The sequence below is a fragment of the Neoarius graeffei genome, chromosome 20 (assembly GCF_027579695.1).
Source record: "Neoarius graeffei isolate fNeoGra1 chromosome 20, fNeoGra1.pri, whole genome shotgun sequence".
NCBI classification, from domain to species: domain Eukaryota; kingdom Metazoa; phylum Chordata; class Actinopteri; order Siluriformes; family Ariidae; genus Neoarius; species Neoarius graeffei.
The window spans coordinates 32,749,105-32,772,454 of record NC_083588.1 but is presented as its reverse complement, the minus strand read 5'-3'; the positions used below and the strand labels follow the sequence as shown (position 1 = coordinate 32,772,454).

The 23,350-nt window shown below is 44.8% G+C and overlaps 1 protein-coding gene across 1 annotated transcript in view; it reads right to left on the bottom strand.

Annotated features, from left to right (window-relative positions):
* LOC132868547 (Na(+)/H(+) exchange regulatory cofactor NHE-RF2) overlaps positions 1-23,350 on the bottom strand; it is a 150,212-nt gene that overhangs the window by 2,610 nt on the left and 124,252 nt on the right. Inside the window, exons 4-5 of the mRNA XM_060901512.1 lie at positions 8,763-8,916; positions 141-241 (exon numbers count right to left, since the gene is read on the bottom strand). Coding sequence (XP_060757495.1) covers positions 141-241; positions 8,763-8,916 — 255 coding nt within the window. The remainder of the gene's footprint in view (positions 1-140; positions 242-8,762; positions 8,917-23,350) is intronic.

Sequence of the window (23,350 nt, the reverse complement as noted above, 5' to 3'; positions counted from 1 at the left end):
ATATATACATAATTGTTTATGACAGACCTTGTGTATGCTTCTTATGTATCAGTTATTTCACTCTTTCAAATACAGAGACAGGTACTAAATGCACATGCACCCCTATACATTCACACATACAGACACACACACACACACACCTGTGTGCTGATGTCTTGGCTGCTGTGGTTGGAGTGTGCTGACTGGGTGGGGTGGCCATTGACTCGAGGATTTGGTGAGCCATTAGTGATGGCCTCAAAACCTGAGGGAGAAAAAACCCTGAGAGTCATATCACTGCTGTACATTAAAGGTGACATATTATTCCCCTTTTCCAGAAGTCGACACAGTTTCCAGATATTTTAATGAAATGTCAGTGACATGCTTTGGTCAAAACACCACAAGGATAAAGCACCACAGCTCCATTTTCACACTGACTCTGTCCAAAATCGCTCCCTACTCACTATATAGGGCACTATATAGTGGAGACGCCATTTTGTAGTGCTGTCTGAAACCTTAGTGAAGATTATTACACCCTATATAGTGCACTCAAAGTGTCCCACAATGCATCATGAAAAGTAGTGTACAACTGATGGTCACTAACTAAAGCAACATATCCCATCATGCATTGCGGTCGCGCTGAAAGAAATCAAATTAAAAGTCTCAAATTTGATTTAATAAAAGGCAGCAGCAAAGAAGAAAGTATTCAGCCTTGATTAAAAAAGAACTGAAAGATGCAGGTACTTTGTATTGATTAATGTGGGAAATATGCTCAGTATAATATGTATTTATCACAAAAATACATACATGGAATTATTATTTTGAAAACCCACCAGTCTGGTCGAGCACTCTGTTGGGGAGGTCTTTAACTCCCACCTCCGGGAGAGCTTTTCCCAGCTTCTGAGGGAGGCGGGGGACATTGAGTCTGAGTGGACCATGTTCTCTACCTCCATTGTGGACGCAGCTGTTCGGAGCTGTGGCCGCAAGGTCTCCGGTGCCTGTCGTGACGGCAATCCCCGAACCCGGTGGTGGACACCGGAAGTAAGGGATGCCATCAAGCTGAAGAAGGAGTCCTATCGGGCCATGTTGACCTCCGGGACTCCTGAGGCAGCTGACGGGTATCGGCAGGCCAGGCGTGCTGCAGCTCGGGCAGTTGCGGAGGCAAAAACTCGGAACTGGGAGGAGTTCGGGGAGGCCATGGAGAAGGACTATCGGTCGGCCTCGAAGAAATTCTGGCAAACCGTCCGGCGCCTCAGGAGGGGGAAGCAGTACTCTGCCAACACTGTTTACAGTGCGGGTGGGGAGCTGTTGACCTCGACTGGGGACATTGTCGGGCGGTGGAAGGAATACTTTGAGGATCTCCTCAATCCCACCGTCATGTCTTCCACTGAGGAGACTGAGGCTGATGACTCAGAGGTGGACTCGTCCATTACCCAAGCTGAAGTCACTGAGGTGGTTTGCAAGCTCCTCGGTGGCAAGGCACCGGGGGTGGATGAGATCCACCCTGAGTATCTCAAGTCTCTGGATGTTGTGGGGCTGTCTTGGTTGACACGTCTCTGCAACATCGCATGGCGGTCGGGGACAGTGCCTCTGGAGTGGCAGACTGGGGTGGTGGTCCCTCTTTTTAAGAAAGGGGACCGGAGAGTGTGCTCCAATTATAGGGGAATCACACTTCTCAGCCTCCCAGGGAAGGTTTACTCCAGGGTACTGGAGAGGAGAATTCGACCAATAGTCGAACCTCGGATCCAGGAGGAACAATGCGGTTTTTGTCCTGGTCGTGGAACACTGGACCAGCTCTATACCCTTCATAGGGTACTCGAGGGTTCATGGGAGTTTGCCCAACCAGTCCACATGTGCTTTGTGGATCTGGAGAAGGCATTCGACCGTGTCCCCCATGGTATTCTGTGGGGGGTGCTTCGGGAGTATGGGGTTCGGGGCTCTTTGCTAAGGGCTGTCCAGTCCCTGTACGAATGGAGCAGGAGTCTGGTTCGCATTGCCGGCAGTAAGTCAGACCTGTTCCCAGTGCATGTTGGACTCCGGCAGGGCTGCCCTTTGTCACCGGTTCTGTTCATAATTTTTATGGACAGAATTTCTAGGCGCAGCCAGGGGCCGGAAGGAATCCTGTTTGGGAACCACAGGATTTCATCTCTGCTTTTTGCGGATGATGTTGTCCTGTTGGCTTCTTCAAACCAGGCCCTTCAGCATGCACTGGGGTGGTTTGCAGTTGAGTGTGAAGCGGCTAGGATGAGAATCAGCACCTCCAAGTCCAAGGCCATGGTTCTCAACCGGAAAAGGGTGGCTTGCCCTCTCCAGGTTGGTGGAGAAATCCTGCCTCAAGTGGAGGAGTTTAAGTATCTCGGGATCTTGTTCACGAGTGAGGGAAGGATGGAGCGTGAGATCGACAGGCGGATCGGTGCAGCCTCCGCAGTGATGCGGTTGCTTTACCGGTCTGTCGTGGTGAAGAAGGAACTGAGCCAAAAGGCGAAGCTCTCAATTTACCGGTCGATCTACGTGCCGACTCTCACCTATGGTCATGAGCTTTGGGTAATGACCGAAAGAACAAGATCGTGGATACAAGCGGCCGAAATGAGTTTCCTTCGCAGGGTGGCTGGGTGCTCCCTTAGAGATAGGGTGAGAAGCACAGTCACTCGGGAGGAGCTCGGAATAGAGCCGCTGCTCCTCCACATCGAGAGGAATCAGCTGAGGTGGCTCGGGCATCTTTTTCGGATGCCTCCTGGACGCCTCCCTGGGGAGGTGTTCCAGGCATGTCCCCCTGGGAGGAAGCCCCGGGGAAGACCCAGGACACGCTGGAGGGACTATGTCTCTCGGCTGGCCTGGGAACGCCTCGGTGTTCTTCCTGAGGAGCTGGCCGAGGTGTCTGGGGAAAGGGAAGTTTGGGCTTCCATGCTTAGACTGCTGCCTCCGCGATCCGGTCCCGGATAAGCGGCAGAAGACGAGACGAGACGAGACCAGTCAACTGATCTGGTGCGTTTTAATTGTGACAGTAATGACGTAAATACCAGCGTGACGGACTAGTGTCTGAAAGCGTTTTTTCATTTTACCAATGAGCTCACTATATAGTCCTCTATATAGTAATTCCCTATATAGGGAGTAGGCAGTAGTGAACGAGTGAGCGACTTCGGACACGGGCTGTCTCAAAAAACAAATGATTTGGGTGTCTGTTCCTTTAAATGATAATGAACCACTGCTCACTCCACCCCCTCTTTTCCCAGCCAATCAAGTAGTACTTTCCTCATGGATATTCATTTGCGATGGCAGTTCTCAAGCCATGAGTGGAGATACTCAGATAAGGGGGTGGTTTTATTCTAATGAGCTCCACTTGTGACATAGCAAGGGGAGACAAACCTGAACAGCTTGTTAAGGCGCATGTTTTCTGAAATGGGCAGAACAAAAGAAACCTGACTGGGTTGTCTTATTTCAGAGTTTGTGGGTTGGTAGGCTCCAGCTTCCCAAATGTATGTGCACAAGCACTGGAACAGTGAGTTATTCATCATAAGCCTTTAAGCCTCAAGACAGTACACTGCTCCAGACCTTTCCACTCATGCAGAAATGATACTCATTAACTTTATTAATGAATCCAAGGAACACAATACACCATCTTATTTAAGTTGAAGCACTTAGTCTACTCATTATATGGGGCAATAAAAATGATAGTATAGTACAGCTTAAGTTTCCAGAGAAAGTCCTTCATCAACTGTACAAAAACAAAGTGCTTCTGAAGCTGCAGGAGAAAGTCAGTTGATATTTAAAATTTAACTGATACATCAGTCCCAGTTGACGAATCGATTCATTAACACAGCTGAAGAAGGACTTTTTTCCTGAAATTAAACAAAACCAAAAAAAAACCTCCGAGACTCATGTATACTGACAGATAATATCCATACAAAACATGTTTGGGTGTTCACTTGTTCATATTTATGCTGTACCTGTATACTGTGTCCATATTGTTTTTCTTTTAAAATAAAATGTCCCTGGACGCTGGCATCTTGCTCTCGCCGAGGTTCAAATATTGCACTCTGAGTACAAATTACATGAGCGAATCTGAGATTGTGACATAACTTATATGCCACATGACTTACCGAGGCTGAGATCTAGTGGATACATCACTTATAAATTGTTGTAAACGGCCCTAAAGATGCCTGAGTGTCAAGCATTTGGCCGTAAAAATAAGACCGATCAATGAAGCAGTGAACACGCACACACACACAAGTAAACAGTGAGCATACCCATACCCAGCCTTTGAGAAGCTGTTTTCCTGCCTATAAACGCTCCATCGCTGGCAACTCACAGTGTTCTTTTTTTTTTTTTACTTGTATTTTTATGTGACATGTTTTTGTTGGTTTTTATTCACTGAGTAAAGTGATCTTTTTAGATGGCAAGAATCATGTTGCTATGACAACAGGATTGTTTACTAGTATCTGTGTCAGTACTGTGTATGCGTTATCAAGCCGAGTGAGATTTAAATTTCATAAAATTGAAGTCTGTTGATTCGTGGATTTTGTTGGCAGTAAAAATCACATGGTTACAGAAAGCTTCTGATTAGATTTTTAGAATTAGAAGCCTTTATTTGATGGCTCTGTGTTACGAAATGGTGTACTAGTGATCTGGTTACGTCACAAGCGGATATCCGGTTTCAGTGCAAATGACTGTGGCCAGGTCAGCTTATTTTTAGCAATATCATAACTTTTAAAATGGATAAATTGTTGATATAAAGTTTTATTTTTAATTTAAACATGTGTGTGTGGGGGGAAGCACATCAGGACACTTGCCATTATCATCATCATCATCATCATCGTCATCATCTACTCATTAGAGGCTTGACCTCCCAAGTCTGAGGCCAAGTTTACATTAGACCGTATCTGTCTCGTTTTCTTCGCGGATGCACTGTCCGTTTACATTAAACCGCCTGGAAACGCCGGGAAACGGGAATCCGCCAGCGTCCACGTATTCAATCCAGATCGTGTCAGCTCCGGTGCTGTGTGAACATTGAGATACGCGGATACGCTGTGCTGAGCTCTAGCTGGCGTCGTCATTGGACAACGTCACTGTGACATCCACCTTCCTGATTCGCTGGCGTTGGTCATGTGACACGACTGCTGAAAAACGGCGCGGACTTCCGCCTTGTATCACCTTTCATTAAAGAGTATAAAAGTATGAAAATACTGCAAATACTGATGCAAATACTGCCCATTGTGTAGTTATGATTGTCTTTAGGCTTGCCATCCTTCCACTTGCAAGTGGTAAGTGATATGCGCTGGGATCACACACACAGTCCCGAATCGTGGCTCGTGCACTTCACTCGCGCGCTGTGTGAGCTGCGCAGGGCCGGAGTGCGCACCCTCCAGAGGGCACTCGCTGTTCAGGGCGGAGTGATTTGGAGCGCAGGATGCCTGCGGAGCCAAGCGTATCCGTGTATTGGTGTTGCTGTGTGCACGCAAATCGTGTATTGGTGTTGCTGTGTGCACACTAATCGTTTTAAAAACGTTAATCTGATGATCCGCTGATACGGTCTAATGTAAACATGGGCTGAGTCTGACCACCCATAGTGGTCACGAATCCATTGTTTGAATCCAGAACGTTCCTTCATCATTCTCAACAACTGTCCTTTGTCCATTCCAACGACCCTTTCAATCCTTAACCACTGATAAGGCTGTCGACACTTCCCTTGGTCTGCTGTAGGCACCATGAACAGCGTGTGTTTTTGTAAGGCAGAATTGTCCATTCTAATGCAGTGGCCTAGCCATTCTAAATGTTGTCGTTCTTGATATTCCTTAATCGTCATTGTGCCAGTTAGTCTATATATGTCTGCATGGGAATACATGAAGGTATAGTCCCAATTCACTGCTGCTCTCTCTGATTCAGACAGGTCAGCGGGTGGTGCACTGCACCGTTTAAAGCCTCCACGTACAATTTTTCGAAGGAAACGCACCCATCAATCTCAATCTCATAAAGGCGACCATATACATCCCTCTTGTCTTAAAGGAACAGTCCACCGTACTTCCATAATGAAATATGCTCTTATCTGAATTGAGACGAGCTGCTCCGTACCTCTCCGAGCTTTGCGCGACCTCCCAGTCAGTCAGACGCAGTCAGACACGCTGTCACTCCTGTTAGCAATGTAGCTAGGCTCAGCATGGCCAATGGTATTTTTTGGGGGTGTAGTTAGATGCGACCAAACTCTTCCGTGTTTTTCCTGTTTACATAGGTTTATATGACCAGTGACATGAAACAAGTTCAGTTACACAAATTGAAACGTAGCGATTTTCTATGCTATGGAAAGTCCGTACTATAATGACAGGCATACTAACACCTTCTGCACGCTTCGGCAGCGCATTGATATCTGAGCTCCGTATCAATGCGCTGCCGAAGCGCGCAGAAGGTGTTAGTACGCCTGTCATTATAGTGCGGACTTTCCATAGCATAGAAAATCGCTACGTTTCAATTTGTGTAACTGAACTTGTTTCATGTCACTGGTCATATAAACCTACGCAAACAGGAAAAACGTGGAAGAGTTTGGTCGCATCTAACTACAGCCCCAAAAAATACCATTGGCCATGCTGAGCCTAGCTACATTGCTAACAGGAGTGACAGCGCATCTGACTGCGTCTGACTGACTGGGAGGTCGCGCAAAGCTCGGAGAGGTACGGAGCAGCTCGTCTCAATTCAGATAAGAGCATATTTCATTATGGAAGTACGGTGAACTGTTCCTTTAAGCTTCACTCGATGATCTGTGAGCACTCATTTTAGTTCTGCAAATTTTCCAGCAGCTGATTCAATACAATGCTGAATAAATTTTTGGGGATCAAGAGAGGAAAATATTACACCAAGGTACTTGAACTCAGTGGTGTTAGTGATCTTGTAGTTATCGAGCTTAACCAGACTTTTGGCTGTTGTGTTGTCACTGTTACCATTAAAGACCATCGTCTCTATGATCAGCAAACAGTGTTTATTTCTGGGTTTTGTTTGACTGTAGCCTCCTGTTTCTCTGAAAACTTTGTCTACTAGTCTACAAACTTCACTACGTCTATATAAAAGTAGTAGCGTCACAGTGTTTCCTTTTTTCTTCCTCAACATTAAAGAATGTGCTGTTATTTATCAAATTAAATATTCATCTCATCTCATTATCTCTAGCCGCTTTATCCTGTTCTACAGGGTCGCAGGCAAGCTGGAGCCTATCCCAGCTGATTACGGGCGAAAGACGGGGTACACCCTGGACAAGTCGCCAGGTCATCACAGGGCTGACACATATGCCGCTTTTCCACTACCAACGCGGCTGAGTTGGGCTGAGCCGTGCCGTGCTGAGTTGGGCTGAGTCGAGCTGAGTGGGGTTGTTGGAGTTGCATTTCGACTACAACCGCGCTGAACCGTGCTGGCTGGAAGTGGGTGGACACATTGGGTGGAGTTAGTGAAAGTGGGTGGACGTCAGGTGATGTCGTTAGGCGGCGCAAACAGTGACATCAGTGATCTTTTAAGCGGTAGTCACACGACCCGGATAGTAAACAATAAACATGGAGGACATGGAGTCGTTAGTGTTGCTGGTCTTGGTGCTGTGGCTTGTTGTCACCGACAACGCCAACACATACTGGCAAGAGCGTATAGATGAGGCGAGGTGCATAAGGCTTCATAATTCTCGTAATTCGTAATTCTCCTTCTTCCGGGTTTACGGTGTTTACAGATCCCAGCGTGCTCGCGGGGCGAGTGTGGGCATGCGAGGACACTCCTCCTCACCAATCAGTGCACAGGGGAGTGTCTCCTCATGCCCCTAGCCTCACTCAGCTCGGTTTGGCTCGCTTCAGCCCCACTCCAAAACCATGCGAGTTTTGGGGGCTGAGCAGGGCTGAAGCGAGCTGAGTCATGCTGTTCTTAGATAGTCGAAACGCGAGCCGTGTCGGGCTGAAGTGAGCTGAAGCGAGCTGAAGTGAGCTGAAAAAGGGTAGTGGAAAAGGGCCAAAAGACACAGACAACCATTCACACCTACGGTCAATTTAGAGTCACCAGTTAACCTAACCTGCATGTCTTTGGACTGTGGGGGAAACCAGAGCACCCGGAGGAAACCCACGCAGACAACATGCAAACTCCGCACAGAAAGGCCCTCGCCAGCCACGGGGCTCGAACCCAGACCTTCTTGCTGTGAGGCGACAGCGCTAACCACTACACCACCATGCCGCCCCCCAAATTAAATACTTAATGATTAAAAAGCATAATCATTTGCAAATTGCTGTGGTATAATAGGAATAAAACACTTTGGGCTGTGAAAATGAAATAAGAAAATAATCAGCTTTGGGGTTGTAACGGATCACATCACACCAGGGTTGATTATTTTTCCTGTAACAGCAAAGCCCAAAGTGATTTATATCTTACAACCTTACATATTACCTATTTTATATGAAAGCTCTGTATCCTGTGAGCTTCATTTCTGATCACCCACATCCCACACAAGAGTAAAAATATCCACACTCGCAACTTTTTTGTTAGTCCCTTCATGTCCACCAATACTGATACTTACCTCTACACTGCTGTTTGATGTGTGTAGGCTTTGTTAGGTACACCCATTTGCACACTTATGAAAATATGGATTTGTTCAACATTTTTTATTCTACATGTATACACATTTTCTGCAACAGCAAAAACCATATTGCTAAGCAATGCTTTTTCTGGATATGCCTATCAGACATCAGCAGTTGCATTTATAAATAATACTAAGTACATACGAAAAATTACATTGTAGCACATTGATTTGTATTGTTATTTGGATGGAACTGTACCTTTGACATGGCTGCTGCTGGGGATGATGCCCAGCTTTTTGAAATGCTCGTCTGTGTCTGGATCCACCACCAGTAAATGGGTCTCGTTCCCTCCGCGCTTGATGAAGGCCACTACCTCGGCATGACGCATGCTCTCAATGTTTACCCCGTTCACCTGCACAGATACAAAGGGAGGATCATCAGATCAGCTGCTCTGCTGGGAGCTCTAATAATCTCCTCCTTGGACTTTATATTGAATACAGAAGGTTTAGGGTTCATAACATTCACTGCATTGCTGGAAAGGTGACTGATCCTTGTGGTGTGGTACAGTAGCAACATTCCTCCCCATGATTCAAAGGTGACAATATTATACCCCTTTTCCACAAGTTGACACAGTTTCCAGATGTTTTAATGAAATATCTACGATGTGCTTTGGTTATAATACCACAAGAATAAAGCCAAACAACTTCATTCTCACCCTGTCTAAACAGCCTGGTTCAAAATGGCTGATTTGAGTCCCTGTTCCTTTAAATGATAATGAGCCACTGCTCACCCCACACCACCCTTCTGCTGGCCAATCAGGTAGCACTTTCTTCATGAATATTCATTCACAAAGGCAGTTCTTAATCCTTGAGTGGAGATACTCAGATGCGGGAGCAGTATTATTCTAATGAGCTCCACTTGTGACATAGAAAAGGGACACAAATCTGAATGGCTTGTTGAACCACATGTTTTCTGAAGTAGGCAGAACAAAAGAAACCTGATTGGAAGTCTTATTTCAGACTTTATGGTTTGGTAGATCCCCTTTAAGCCTTAGATTACAATTCCTGCATGTATTTCCTGCAATGAGAGAAAATTACATGCTCAAATGCTCTACTCAAATATCCATTAAAAAAGACCTTCCTGGACTGTTACTGCATGGTGGTGTAAGTGGTTAGCACTGTTGACTCACAGCAAGAAAGTTCTGGGTTTGCGGCTGGTGGGGGCCTTTCTGTGTGGAGTTTGCATGTTCTCCCTGTGTCTGCGTGGGTTTCCTCTGGGTGCTCTGGTTTCCTCCACAGTCCAAAGACATGCAGGTTAGGCTAATTGGTGGCTCTAAATAGTCCATAGGTGTGAGTGTGAATGGTTGAGAAGAGAAAACCTCTATAATAATCCAGTAGAAGGCAATGGGAAACCACTACTGTTATGGTCCCTAGAAACTTTGATGGCTGAAGCCGTTAGAGCGGCCACGTCACTGTAGTGATATGCCAAAATGGATGGAGACTGTTATTGACTGTTTACTGCTTCCTTGGGACATGCAATTTTATGCACTATGACTTAAAAACTGAACCAGAGCAACTCTATATCAGCATGAGTCAGGTCACAAACATTAAAGCAAAGTGATGCAAATATGTGAAGAATGACTGTGTAGAGGATGAGGCTTATCTTTTTGACTGCCTAGTGTAGAAAGCTATTCTTGTATTTTATATTTTGCTCACATTTACTCATCTTAATTTGGCAGACACCAGGGACGGATCCAGACTGATGCAACCAATGCACATGCATCGGTCAGAAATATATGTGCACCATTGGTCACGGGGTGTTTGTTTACTTTACCGCTAGTTGGCTACATGGGCTATAGCCACGCTCAACCAACAGACCAATGGTTCAGGATCCGACCACCTGTGGTAAGCGGTGATGCTTATCTGACCTAATTACCTGTATTCTCACGATGCTTTGGATTCTTCGTGTGCAAGTGACATCATGCTTGACACCCCAACCCAGAAGTTTGCCATGTTGGATGATAAACAACAACCAGGAACCAGCACTTCACGTGTGAGCTGCTGCAATGCTTCATGATTTTCTTTTGATTTCATTGTCTTTGAAGAAAGACAATGCCTACTTTGTGTGTGTGGAATATAATTGTGGTAATAATGCTATTTATGACAAAGAGAAACGGTTCTTCAGAATCTCATTCTCATTATCTCATCTCATTATCTCTAGCTGCTTTATCCTGTTCTACAGGGTCGCAGGCAAGCTGGAGCCTATCCCAGCTGACTACGGGCGAAAGGCGGGGTACACCCTGGACAAGTCGCCAGGTCATCACAGGGCTGACACATAGACACAGACAACCATTCACACTCACATTCACACCTATGGTCAGTTTTAGAGTCACCAGTTAACTTAACCTGCATGTTTTTGGACTGTGGGGGAAACCGGAGCACCCGGAGGAAACCCACGCGGACACGGGGAGAACATGCAAACTCCGCACAGAAAGGCCCTCGTCGGCCACGGACCTTCTTGCTGTGAGGCGACAGCACTAACCACTACACCACCGTGCGGCCCCGGTTCTTCAGAATTCCCAAAATAATTAAAAACAACAACAAAACAGATGAAGACCTGTCCAGAGAACACCGTGCACTGTGGTTCAAAAACATACATTGTAAGGACTTAACCGAGGAAAAAGCCAATTACACCTGTGTGTGTGGTGACCAGTTTGTATCTGGTAAGAGTTCATTGCTAATTAAAGCTATATTTTCTGCTGATTAAATTGAACTTTTGAGCTTTAGCACAAACACTCTGCTTCTCACCTTGCAAAAGAACCGGCAAACCTACACGATAAAACAAATCCAGATTGGGCACCAATACTCAAATTAGGACACGATAAGATCAAAATGAAAACTTATCTTGCAATATCAAGAAGCAACAGGATAAATGAAAGATCTGCCAAGAAAGCCAGATTAGAAGTAGCGCAAACCTTAACGAGTTTGGATACATGAGGAGAACAATGTGGGTCAGCTTTGCCAGGTGAGATATTAGCAATGGCGTTCCAGTAACCCAGTAACTTCGGTTTACTTTTGCACTTTTTGTTTACAGACGTACCAGAGTCAAATAAAATTGTGCCTGAAACCCTCCTAGCAGAGACGCACACTGAAAGTGGCTACCAGACGGAACTCACTGGGTTACAAATATCTCAAATGGAGCAGTGCAGTATGAGAACTGGTGAATTGGTGGAACTTAAGAAAAAAATATCGAAATCTGATTTAACTTGATAAGATTGCCAACATATGCTGTGCCTTGTGTAATTTATCTCCATCAATTGTTCCTTTTGATTAGAGTGATTTTACTTTGTCTATGAAAAGGAAATAGAATTAGCATAAAATAGTACTACTTGCTTAGTGATGTTTTTATTGCATGTTTTGAGACTGTTTGTACTCTATTTTGTCAAAGATTTCTATTGTTTGAAATGTAAAGGTTTGTTTGATTAATGATATAAAAACAAGAATAATTACAATATCAAAATATGTTAGTAAAATATACTACTTCTGTACATGTCCTTGCATTCTTGATTTGTATATCATCCAACATGGCAGAGGGTGCTTACGTCACACTGTTTTTCCTCACGTGGTTACACACGAAGAATAGCATGACCTGAGAATTTGTGTACATATGTTCCTGGTGGATACTGTCAAATAATGAAGTAGTTGTGCCTAGTCTTTTGTAGATTTTATTTTCTTATTTCTGTGGTAAAAACATTCGTGTTAGTTACCAGCTCGAGTCCAGTTTGTCAGTAGTATTTCTTAATTGTTTAATTTTTTTTCTAACAGAAAACTTTTACAAGTCATATAAACTTATTACATTGTTATTAAATGTAATTTGTGTGTGCAATACAAAAACATTGCTCAAACAGTATGATATTTAAATAATATTGGCTGGCTTTGAGTGGTCTATTGCGTTGAAGATGAGTTCAATATCATGCTAGCTGAATGGAATATTTCTGATAGACCATGAAAGAAAGCCATTATTATTATTATTATTATTATTAGTAGTAGTAGTAGTAGTATACATACACAGTTGATGGAACAATTATAGATTTTACAAAAAGTTAAGAACAGGGCTGTAACTTACCAGTATTGAATGCTGATTCTGATCGAATGTAATTCAATGTTCTGTCAATCCAATGTACTGTACAAGGTCAAAGTTCTGACAATAAAAATGATACAAGTCCAAAAAGCCTGAACAACAGCCCAACTTATACAGTATACAAGCTATATAATAATAATAATAATAATACATTTTTATTTAGGGCGGCACGGTGGTGTAGTGGTTAGCGCTATCGCCTCACAGCAAGAAGGTCCGGGTTCGTGGCCGGCGAGGGCCTTTCTGTGCGGAGTTTGCATGTTCTCCCCGTATCCGCGTGGGTTTCCTCCGGGTGCTCCGGTTTCCCCCACAGTCCAAAGACATGCAGGTTAGGTTAACTGGTGACTCTAAATTGACCGTAGGTGTGAATGGTTGTCTGTGTCTATGTGTCAGCCCTGTGATGACCTGGCAACTTGTCCAGGGTGTACCCCGCCTTTCGCCCGTAGTCAGCTGGGATAGGCTCCAACTTGCCTGCGACCCTGTAGAACAGGATAAAGCGGCTAGAGATAATGAGATGAGATGAGACATTTTTATTTATAGGCGCACTCAAGGTCACCATACAAAGACAATAATAAAAGCAATCAATAAAATGAAAAACATAACAATCAAAATAGTTCAAAAACATAATAAAACAGAAATAAAGTGTAACGGTGGGGTCATTCCAGTCCCAGATTAAAGGGAATATGCTTGTCGGAAAAGGTGGGTTTGGAGGAGAGATTTGAAGGAGATGATGGAATCAGAGTGTTGTATGTCCTGTGGCAGGGAGTTCCAGAGGCGGGGGCAGAGCGGCTGAAGGCTCTCGACCCCATGGTGGACAAGCGAGCAGGTGGGAGGGTGAGTTGGATGGAGGAGGAGGACCTGAGAGTATGGCTGGGTATGTTAGTGTGGAGGAGCTCAGTAAGGTACTGGGGGGCAAGGGTGTTGATGGCCTTAAAGGTAAAAAGTAGGATTTTATAGATGATGCGAAATTTGATAGGAAGCCAATGGAGTTGCTGCAGGACAGGTGTGATATGACTGAAGGAGGGGGTTCTGGAAATAATTTTGGCGGCAGAGTTTTGAACCAGTTGCAGTTTATGGATGGACTTGTCAGGTAAACCAACAAGAAGGGAGTTACAATAGTCAAGATGGGATGTAACCAGGGTGTGAACCAGGATAGTGGTACTGTTGGGTGTGAGAGATGGACGCAGGCATGAGATATTACGTAGATGGAAGTAAGCTGACCGAGTGACATTATTTATGTGGGACTGAAATGATAGAGTGCTATCAAGGATGACACCCAGACTCTTAACCTGGGGGAGGGGGAAACTGAGGAGTTGCCAAAGAAAATGGAGAAACTGTTAATTTTTGAAAGGGTGGTGTGGCAGTGGGGGCGTGGCTAAGCGTCGGTCTGTGACCGGAGGGTGGAGTCGGGGAAGGTAAGTGGCAGAATCACTACACCTGAGGTTGATTAATGTACTTGTGTGTCTTCCCCAGTGACCGCGCCCTATTTAAGGAAGAGAGCGAGAGCAGAAAGGGTTCGCTCCCCAACCAGACAACTGGTGTGTGTGTGTGTGTGTGTGTGTGTGTGTGTGTGTGTGTGTGTGTATACCAAAGTATAGTTAAGGCTGAAAAGCTATAATAAACGCGTTTGTGAACTCAGTTCTGGCCTGCCGTCCTTCTGTGCTCCACACACCCATCCGAGTTGCTACAGTGGTGCCGAAACCCGGGACGGAGCGCAGGAGAAAACAGCCCCATGGAGTCCTCCCCTTTCGCCGAGCTGGTCCACGCCCTCGCCACGGCCCAGCAAAGCCAGCACCAGGCACTAGTCGCCCTCCGGAGGGATCAGGAACAGCAGTTCGAGGCCGCACCAACCTCATAGAACACCACATTGAGATGCCCCCGGGGGTGGTAGTGCGTAGCCATCCTTACAGGCTACCCGAACACAAGAAAAAAGTGGTTCGGGAAGAACTCGAGGCCATGCTCGAAATGGGCATCGTCGAGGAGTCCCACAGTGACTGGAGCAGCCCGGTGGTCTTGGTACCCAAGGCTGACGGGTCGGTCCGGTTCTGTGTAGACTATAGGAAAGTTAACGCGGTGTCTAAATTTGACACGTACCCAATGCCTTGTATTGATGAGTTGCTCGATCGGCTAGGCACAGCTCGCTTTTACTCGACACTGGATTTAACAAAGGGTTATTGGCAGATCCCCTTGACTCCATTATCCTGAGAAAAAACGGCCTTTTCTACACCATTCGGCTTACACCAGTTTGTCACACTTCCTTTTGGGTTGCCCGCTACGTTTCAGCGGCTGATGGATAGGGTCCTCCGCCCCCACTCCACCTATGCTGCCGTGTACCTTGACGACATAATTATTTATAGTAATGACTGGCCGCGGCACCTACAACACCTGAGGGTCGTCCTTAGGTCGCTGAGGTGGGCGGGTCTCACAGCCAACCCGAAGAAGTGTGCGATTGGGCGGGTGGAAGTACGGTATCTGGGCTTCCACTTGGGCAATGGGCAGGTGCGTCCCCAAATTAACAAGACTGCAGCGATTGCGGCCTGCCCGAGGCCCAAGACCAAAAAGGAGGTGAGACAGTTCCTGGGGCTGGCCGGCTATTATCGTAGGTTTATACCTAAGTATTTGGACGTCACCAGCCCGCTAACTGATCTCACTAAAAAGGGGGCACCAGATCCGGTCCAATGGACTGAGCAATGCCAGCGGGCTTTTTCTGAGGTAAAGGCTGCACTGTGTGGGGGGCCACTGTTACACTCCCCTGACTTTTCTCTCCCTTTTATATTGCAGATGGATGCGTCGGACAGAGGGCTGGGGGCTGTTTTGTCCCAGGAGGTGGAGGGGGAGGATCGCCCAGTGCTGTATATTAGTCGAAAGCTGTCGGTGCGTGAGGGGCACTACAGCACCATAGAGAAGGAGTGCCTGGCCATCAAGTGGGTGGTCCTCGCCCTCCATTACTACCTGCTGGGGCGCCCTTTCACCCTCTGTTCGGACCACGTGCCCCTCCAGTGGCTCCACCGCATGAAGGATGCCAACGCGCGGATCACCCGTTGGTATCTGGCACTCCAACCCTTTAACTTCAAGGTGGTCCACAGGCCGGGGGCGCAGATGGTCGTGGCGGACTTCCTCTCCCGTCAAGGGGGGGGGAGTCGGCTGCGGGCCAGACGGCTGCCCGGCCTGAGTCGGGCAGTGGGGGTATGTGGCAGTGGGGGCATGGCCAAGCGTCGGTCTGTGACCGGAGGGTGGAGTCGGGGAAGGTAAGTGGCAGAATCACTACACCTGTGGTTGATTAATGTGCTTGTGTGTCTTCCCCAGTGACCGCGCCCTATTTAAGGAAGAGAGTGAGAGCAGAAAGGGTTCACTCCCCAACCAGACGACTGGTGTGTGTATATACCAAAGTATAGTTAAGGCTGAAAAGCTATAATAAACGTGTTTGTGAGCTCAGTTCTGGCCTGCCATCCTTCTGTGCTCCACACACCCATCCGAGTTGCTACAGGTGGATTTAGTACCAATGAGAAGGACCTCAGTTTTATCACTGTTAAGTTCAAGGAAGTTATGGGAGAACCAGGATCTGAGTTCCCGTAGGCAATTGGAGAGGGAGGTGGGTGGGAGAGAGGAGGTGGGTTTGGTGGACAGGTAGAGCTGGGTGTCATCCATGTAGCAATGGAACTGGATGTTAAATTTATGGAAAATACTGCCAAGAGGGAGGAGATAGATAATGAATAAAAGAGGTCCAAGCACAGAACCTTGGGGTACACCAGAAGAGAGGGGGAATGGTTGGGATGTGAATGTTTTCAGTTGGACCAACTGAGTGCAGCCAGAGAGATATGATTTAAACCAGTCCAGGGGCGTGTCAGATAGTCCAATAGCGGCTAATCTGTCAATGAGGATAGTGTGGGAGATTGTGTCAAAGGCCGCACTCAAGTCGAGGAGGATGAAGATGGTAAGGAGTCCAGTGTCAGCAGCCATGAGGAGGTCGTTAGTGATTTTGACAAGAGCTGTTTCTGTGCTATGAAGTGGGCGAAAGCCAGACTGGAACTGTTCATAGAGATTATTAAGAGAGAGGTGATCGTGAACCTGAGATGCAACAATTTTTTTCAGGATTTTGGAAAGGAAAGGGAAATTGGAGATGGGACGAAGGTTGTTGAAATTATTGGGGTCAGCACCAGGTTTCTTGAGAATTGGGGTTACTGTGGCTGACTTGAAAGATGAGGGGACAGTACCAGAAGTGAGAGAAGAATGGACAATAGCAGCTATTAGAGGGGTCAGAGAATGGATAGAGGCTTTTACCAGAGAAGTAGGGAGAGATTCAAGCTGGCAGGTAGATGGCTTGGATTTGTGGATGAGGTCAGATATATCAGCAGCAGAGGGAAGTTTGAAGCTAGAGAGTGGGTGGGAGAAAGGGATTTGAAAAGCTGGGAAGGGTGAGGTGGCTGAGATGTGAGGGGCTAGTTGCTGATGAATACTGTCAATCTTTGTGTTGAAAAATGCCACAATTGAGTTGCAAAAATCAGTTGAGTAGAAATTGGGAGGGAGACAGCCAGGTGGGCGTAGTGTTTTGTTAACCAGAGAAAATAATGCTTGTGTGTTTCCATTACCTAGTCTGATTAAGTCTGCATAGTAATTGGATTTTGCAATGGAGAGAGAATCCTTCTAGAAGAGAATGTGATTCATGAACATGTCCTTATGAACAGTGAGATCAGTTTTTCTGTAGAGGCGTTCCAGCTGACGACTTTTGGCCTTAAGTTGGAGGAGTTCAAGTGTAAACCAAGGTGCAGATTGGATGAAGGAGACAGTCTGTGTTTTTAAAGGAGCCAGGGTGTCCAGAAGATTGTGGAGGCCACTATTGTAGTGGGAGAGCAGTTCATCAGGAGTGGATGTAAGGTTGATGCTAGGGAGATTTGCGATACCAGTGTCCAGTGCAGTTAAGTTAATGTCCTTAATATTACGGAATGAGATGGTACGAGACAGTTTAGTTTTGGATAAAGTGACATTAACATTAAATGAAATAAGCATGTGGTCAGAGATGGGGAGATCGGCTGCAGAATAATTAGAGGGAGTAACACCAGAGCAACAGATAAGGTCCAAAATATGATCTTTCAAGTGTGTGGGAAAATCAATAAACTGCTGCAGCCCGAAGCTGTCTAAGCAGGATATGAAGTCTTTGGTGAGGTAGTTATGAGTATTATCAATATGTTCATTAAAGTCACCAAGCAGAGTTATAGTAGGGGAGAGGGAGGAAATGTGAGTGAGGAAAGCAGAGAATTCACCAATAAAGCCAGAGTTGGGCTTAGATGGACGATAAACAGTGGCAACTGTGGTCGAAGATGGACCATTCAGTTTTATGGCAAGAGACTCAAATGACGGGTAAGCTGTCACAGAGACAGGTGAGACTTTCCAATTCTCACGATAGATCATCGCGAGACCTCCCTCACGGCCGGTGGAACAGGGCTGACAGATGTAAACAAACCCAGGGGGAGTTGCTTCATTCAGCTGGGAAAAGTCGCCTAATTGTTGCCATGTTTCAGTCAGACACAAAAAGTCATACTTGCAGTCATTGATGAGGTCCTGGAAGAGATGTCCTTTGCCTGAAAGTGAGCAAATGTTAAATAATCCGCAGTGGAGATCACTGTGGTCGCTCGTGAAGGAAGTATTAGCCGACCTGGCTAGGCTGGCGAGTACACTGTGGTCCACTCTTCTGGCGGAATTTCTCAGTTGATGGCGAGATGAAGTCCAGATGGAGTTGATGGAAGAGGAGTCATCAATATTGAAGCTCCGTCAGGACCCACGGTAAATGTACTTCCGACGAGGAAAACAAGCGATGTCAGGGCACAGCTGCAGTACCAGTGGTGGAACAGCCAAGTGGAGGTGAAGTTTCAGAAGCTCAGCAGCCAAGTATTGGAGTAGGGCTGTTGACTTCATCAGAGGGAGCAGGGCAATCCAGAAGAACATAGACCACACAGCCAACCTGTTGATCCACACTCCGGCTCAGTAGTCAGATCCAGAAGACAGGAGCAGCCGGTCGAGGAGTGAGAGCCAGGGCATCACAGGTAGGCTAATAAAGCCACATAAACATGGGAAAATCTGATCTGAAATGATGCCAGAATGGGAAATACGCAGAGTAGCAGTGGTAGGAGAGGAATGACCGTCACAAAAGTAGAGATTGCAGATAAAAGTTAGTTAAAAAGCCGGAGAGCAGCGGCAGTAATTCACGCCAGTGTTTGCTCAAACCGGAAGCTGGAAGACATGTTTCCTCAACCAACATTGGCCAAATAAAATTCCTCCAATATTCAGGTTGACAGTTCGAGTTCAAAGTTACTTTTGGTCGTAGTTAATTGTTACACTGCATTTGTTCAAAACAAAAGGGTTTTGCTGAGTGAAGTCCATGAGTGAAGTCCTCTTGTAAAAGTCTTCGTCACTTTTCCTCACCTCCAAGTAGAACATTGACAATATTTCCGCTATTGCTATCTTTTCCAGTTTGTCGATGTCCATTGGTATGTTTTTCTTTTGTAAATATGCATGAAGAATATCCAGTGAAGTTTTGGTAGCCTTTCAGGTGTTCAGCGTGTCTTCCTCTATCAAAATTCTCTTTCAAAATACATCTTCCGCTTTAAATCTTCCGCTTTTAATGAAGCCAACCTCGCGGCCATGTGTGTGTACAAACTGTCACAGTCACTCGCTCGTGCAGAAGTTTTACATCTCTGACGTGCCTCTTTTCCAGTTTTTCGATGTCTGTTGGTATGTTTTTCTCTTGTAAATATGCATGAAGAATATATAATGAAGTTTTGGTAGCCTTTCAAGTGTTCAACGCGTCTTTAGTTTCAGTTTTCAGTTTATTTATTTAGTGCTTAAACCTAGCACTGGATCCTTTCTCTTTCCCGGCTGACAAAGAAATGATTTTGTGCATGCACAGCAGAATAGTTTTGTCACTGGATCTTCACATGAGCTCTGATGTGTGACGTTGTGTTGTCTTGACAATGTGCAATATTATAACAATATTGCACGCTCATTCTCCATTGGGTAGAGTAGCGTAATACATGCAGGATAAGTGATATGATAACAATATTGCATGCCATCAATAAACCCGCTAGAAGGGAATAGAATACGTTTTTATTCCATGGAAAAAGTGGCCTGTATGTATAATAATAAAGGAAGCATTGTTGTACATGGTGTGTTGACTTGATAATGTACAGTGGTGCTTGAAAGTTTGTGAACCCTTTAGAATTTTCTATATTTCTGCATAAATATGACCTAAAACATCATCAGATTTTCACACAAATCCGAAAAGTAGATAAAGAGAACCCAGTTAAACAAATGAGACAAAAATATTATACTTGCTCATTTATTTATTGAGGAAAATGATCCAATATTACATATCTGTGAGTGGCAAAAGTATGTGAACCTCTAGGATTAGCAGTTAATTTGAAGGTGAAATTAGAGTCAGGTGTTTTCAATCAATGGGATGACAATCAGGTGTGAGTGGGCACCCTGTTTTATTTAAAGAACAGGGATCTATCAAAGTCTGATCTTCACAACACATGCTTATGGAAGTGTACCATGGCACGAACAAAGGAGATTTATGAGGACCTCAGAAAAAGCGTTGTTGATGCTCATCAGGCTGGAAAAGGTTACAAAACCATCTCTAAAGAGTTTGGACTCCACCAATCCACAGTCAGACAGATTGTGTACAAATGGAGGAAATTTAAGACCATTGTTACCCTCCCTAGGAGTGGTCGACCAACAAAGATCACTCCAAGAGCAAGGCGTGTAATAGTCGGTGAGGTCACAAAGGACCCCAGGGTAACTTCTAAGCAACTGAAGGCCTCTCTCACATTGGCTAATGTTAATGTTCATGAGTCCACCATCAGGAGAACACTGAACAGCAATGGTGTGCATGGCAGGGTTGCAAGGAGAAAGCCACTGCTCTCCAAAAAGAACATTGCTGCTCGTCTGCAGTTTGCTAAAGATCACGTGGACAAGCCAGAAGGCTATTGGAAAAAAAGTTGTGTGGACAGATGAGACCAAAATAGAACTTTTTGGTTTAAATGAGAAGCATTATGTTTGGAGAAAGGAAAACACTGCATTCCAGCATAAGAACCTTATCCCATCTATGAAACATGGTGGTGGTAGTACCATGGTTTGGGCCTGTTTTGCTGCATCTGGGTCAGGACGGCTTGCCATCACTGATGGAACAATGAATTCTGAATTATACCAGCGAATTCTAAAGGAAAATGTCAGGACATCTGTCCATGAACTGAATCTCAAGAGAAGGTGGGTCACGCAGCAAGACAATGACCCTAAACACACAAGTTGTTCTACCAAAGAATAGTTAAAGAAGAATAAAGTTAATGTTTTGGAATGGCCAAGTCAAAGTCCTGACCTTAATCCAATCGAAATGTTGTGGAAGGACCTGAAGCGAGCAGTTCATGTGAGGAAATCCACCAACATCCCAGAGTTGAAGCTGTTCTGTACGGAGGAACGGGCTAAAATTCCTCCAAGCCGGTGTGCAGGACTGATCAACAGTTACCGCAAACGTTTAGTTGCAGTTATTGCTACACAAGGGGGTAACACCAGATACTGAAAGCAAAGGTTCACATACTTTTGCCACTCACAGGTATGTAATATTGGATCATTTTCCTCAATAAGTAAATGACCAAGTATAATATTTTTGTCTCATTTGTTTAACTGGGTTCTCTTTATCTACTTTTAGGACTTGTGTGAAAATCTGATGATGTTTTAGGTCATAATTTATGCAGAAATATAGAAAATTCTAAAGGGTTCACAAACTTTCAAGCACCACTGTATATTAGCATATCTTAAAAACAAAAATCCATAGCGAGCTGGTAAAATTGGTGAAAATATTTCTGCAAATGTGCATCTGTCAGATTCTTGGGCTGGATCTGTCCTTGCAGACACTTTCATTCAATGAGACTAACTAAAATGTAGCGGGTTCAGAACTTACAGTGGTTAAAGTATTCTTCAGAAACAGGTGTAAGATTGTAGGAATTACAAAGACAACCAGAAATGAACACAAGTCCTAGAATACTGGAATGCTACCAGGGGTAGAAAATAACTGAATCATTGTACTTTGTTACTATTATACTGTTGCTTTGGGATATATCCCAAAATGTACTGATATATATAGAAGATATTACATGGTGGCACGAAGATATTAAGTTTATTTTCGAGTGGTGAATATATTTCATGAGTGAGCGAAGCAAATGAGTGAAATATTTTTCAACACAAGATAAACTTCGTATCTTTGCACCACCGTGTACTATTTACATTTATATGGACACATCCACAAAAAATATGCAAGTTAATCAACAGAAAAGTAGTTTTAATTTTAAACCAGTTCGTCATTTTGACAACATGCATTAAGTCAGTGGGAAAACACTGGGAGTGACGTCATCAGAGTGAAATATTGGTAATACATCCATGGAATAAAAACATTTATTTTTTTCGCGGTCCAAATCCTGCACTCTGATTGGCTGGCGAGCGGGTCCGTATCCTACGGTACGGACCCCAGTTACGGACCCCGGTTATGGACCTCTGGCGACTCGCTCGTTCACAACAACAACAAACATAGTAGAATTTTTTTGTCAACATTTATCTTATTTTTATAAGATTTATTTCTAAGATTATCAAAAATCTTATACATTTTTGCCAGCATTTCTCAGGAGAATAGCATTAATTTTACAGCATGGATAGTGATAACGACAGTCTTCACAGCGAAAGCGAGTTTTACTACCCTGAGGAAGAAGAAATAAAAGAAAACATTTTAGGAGAAAGCTAAAACCTGTAATTTGCTAACACCAAGCAAAAACATGGCTGAATCCTGAATGACTCAATTTTGTATAAATAGGGGACTACATAGGTGGCAAAATGTAGTTTTTTTCCTGCCATGGAAGTGCACTTGTATACCGAGGAGAAAGCAATTTGCATTACAGCCGTGAATGAGGATTCAAAATGGCGGCTCGGCTCGGTTTTCCCTTTCGGGCGCTCTCGTTTTCTGTTAGAATTTGGTAAAGAAAAAAATATATATATTATTTACCAGCTTAAGATCGGTCCGTATGGTGAAATACCATGACCTCGGCCTTGAATACTGACCTCGCCCAGACGGCCTCTGTCAGTACTTTCAAGACCTCGGTCACGGTATTTCACCATACGGACCTCCCAGCTGGTAAATAACATATATGTATTCTATTCCCTTCTAGTGGGTTTATTGATGGCATGCAATATTGTTATCATATCACTTATCCTCCATGTATTATGCCACTCTCCCCAATTGAGAATGAGCATGCAATATTGTTATAATATTGCACGTTGTCAAGACAACACAATGTCACACATTGGAGCTCATGCAAAGATCCAATGACAAAACTTTTCTGCTGCGCATGCACAAAATCATTTCTTTGTCAGCCGGGAAAGAGAAAGGATCCAGTGCTAGGTTTAAGCACTAAATAAATAAACTGAAAACTGAAACTAAAGATGCGTTGAACACTTGAAAGGCTACCAAAACTTCATTATATATTCTTCACGCATATTTTCAAGAGAAAAACATACCAACGGACATTGAAAAACTGGAAAAGAGACACATCAGAGATGTAAAACTTCCACGTGAGCGAGTGACTGTGACAGTTTGTACACAAATGTGGCTGCGAGGTTTGCTTCATTAAAAGCGGAAGATTTTGAGAGAATTTTAGCTGCCAGGTCGC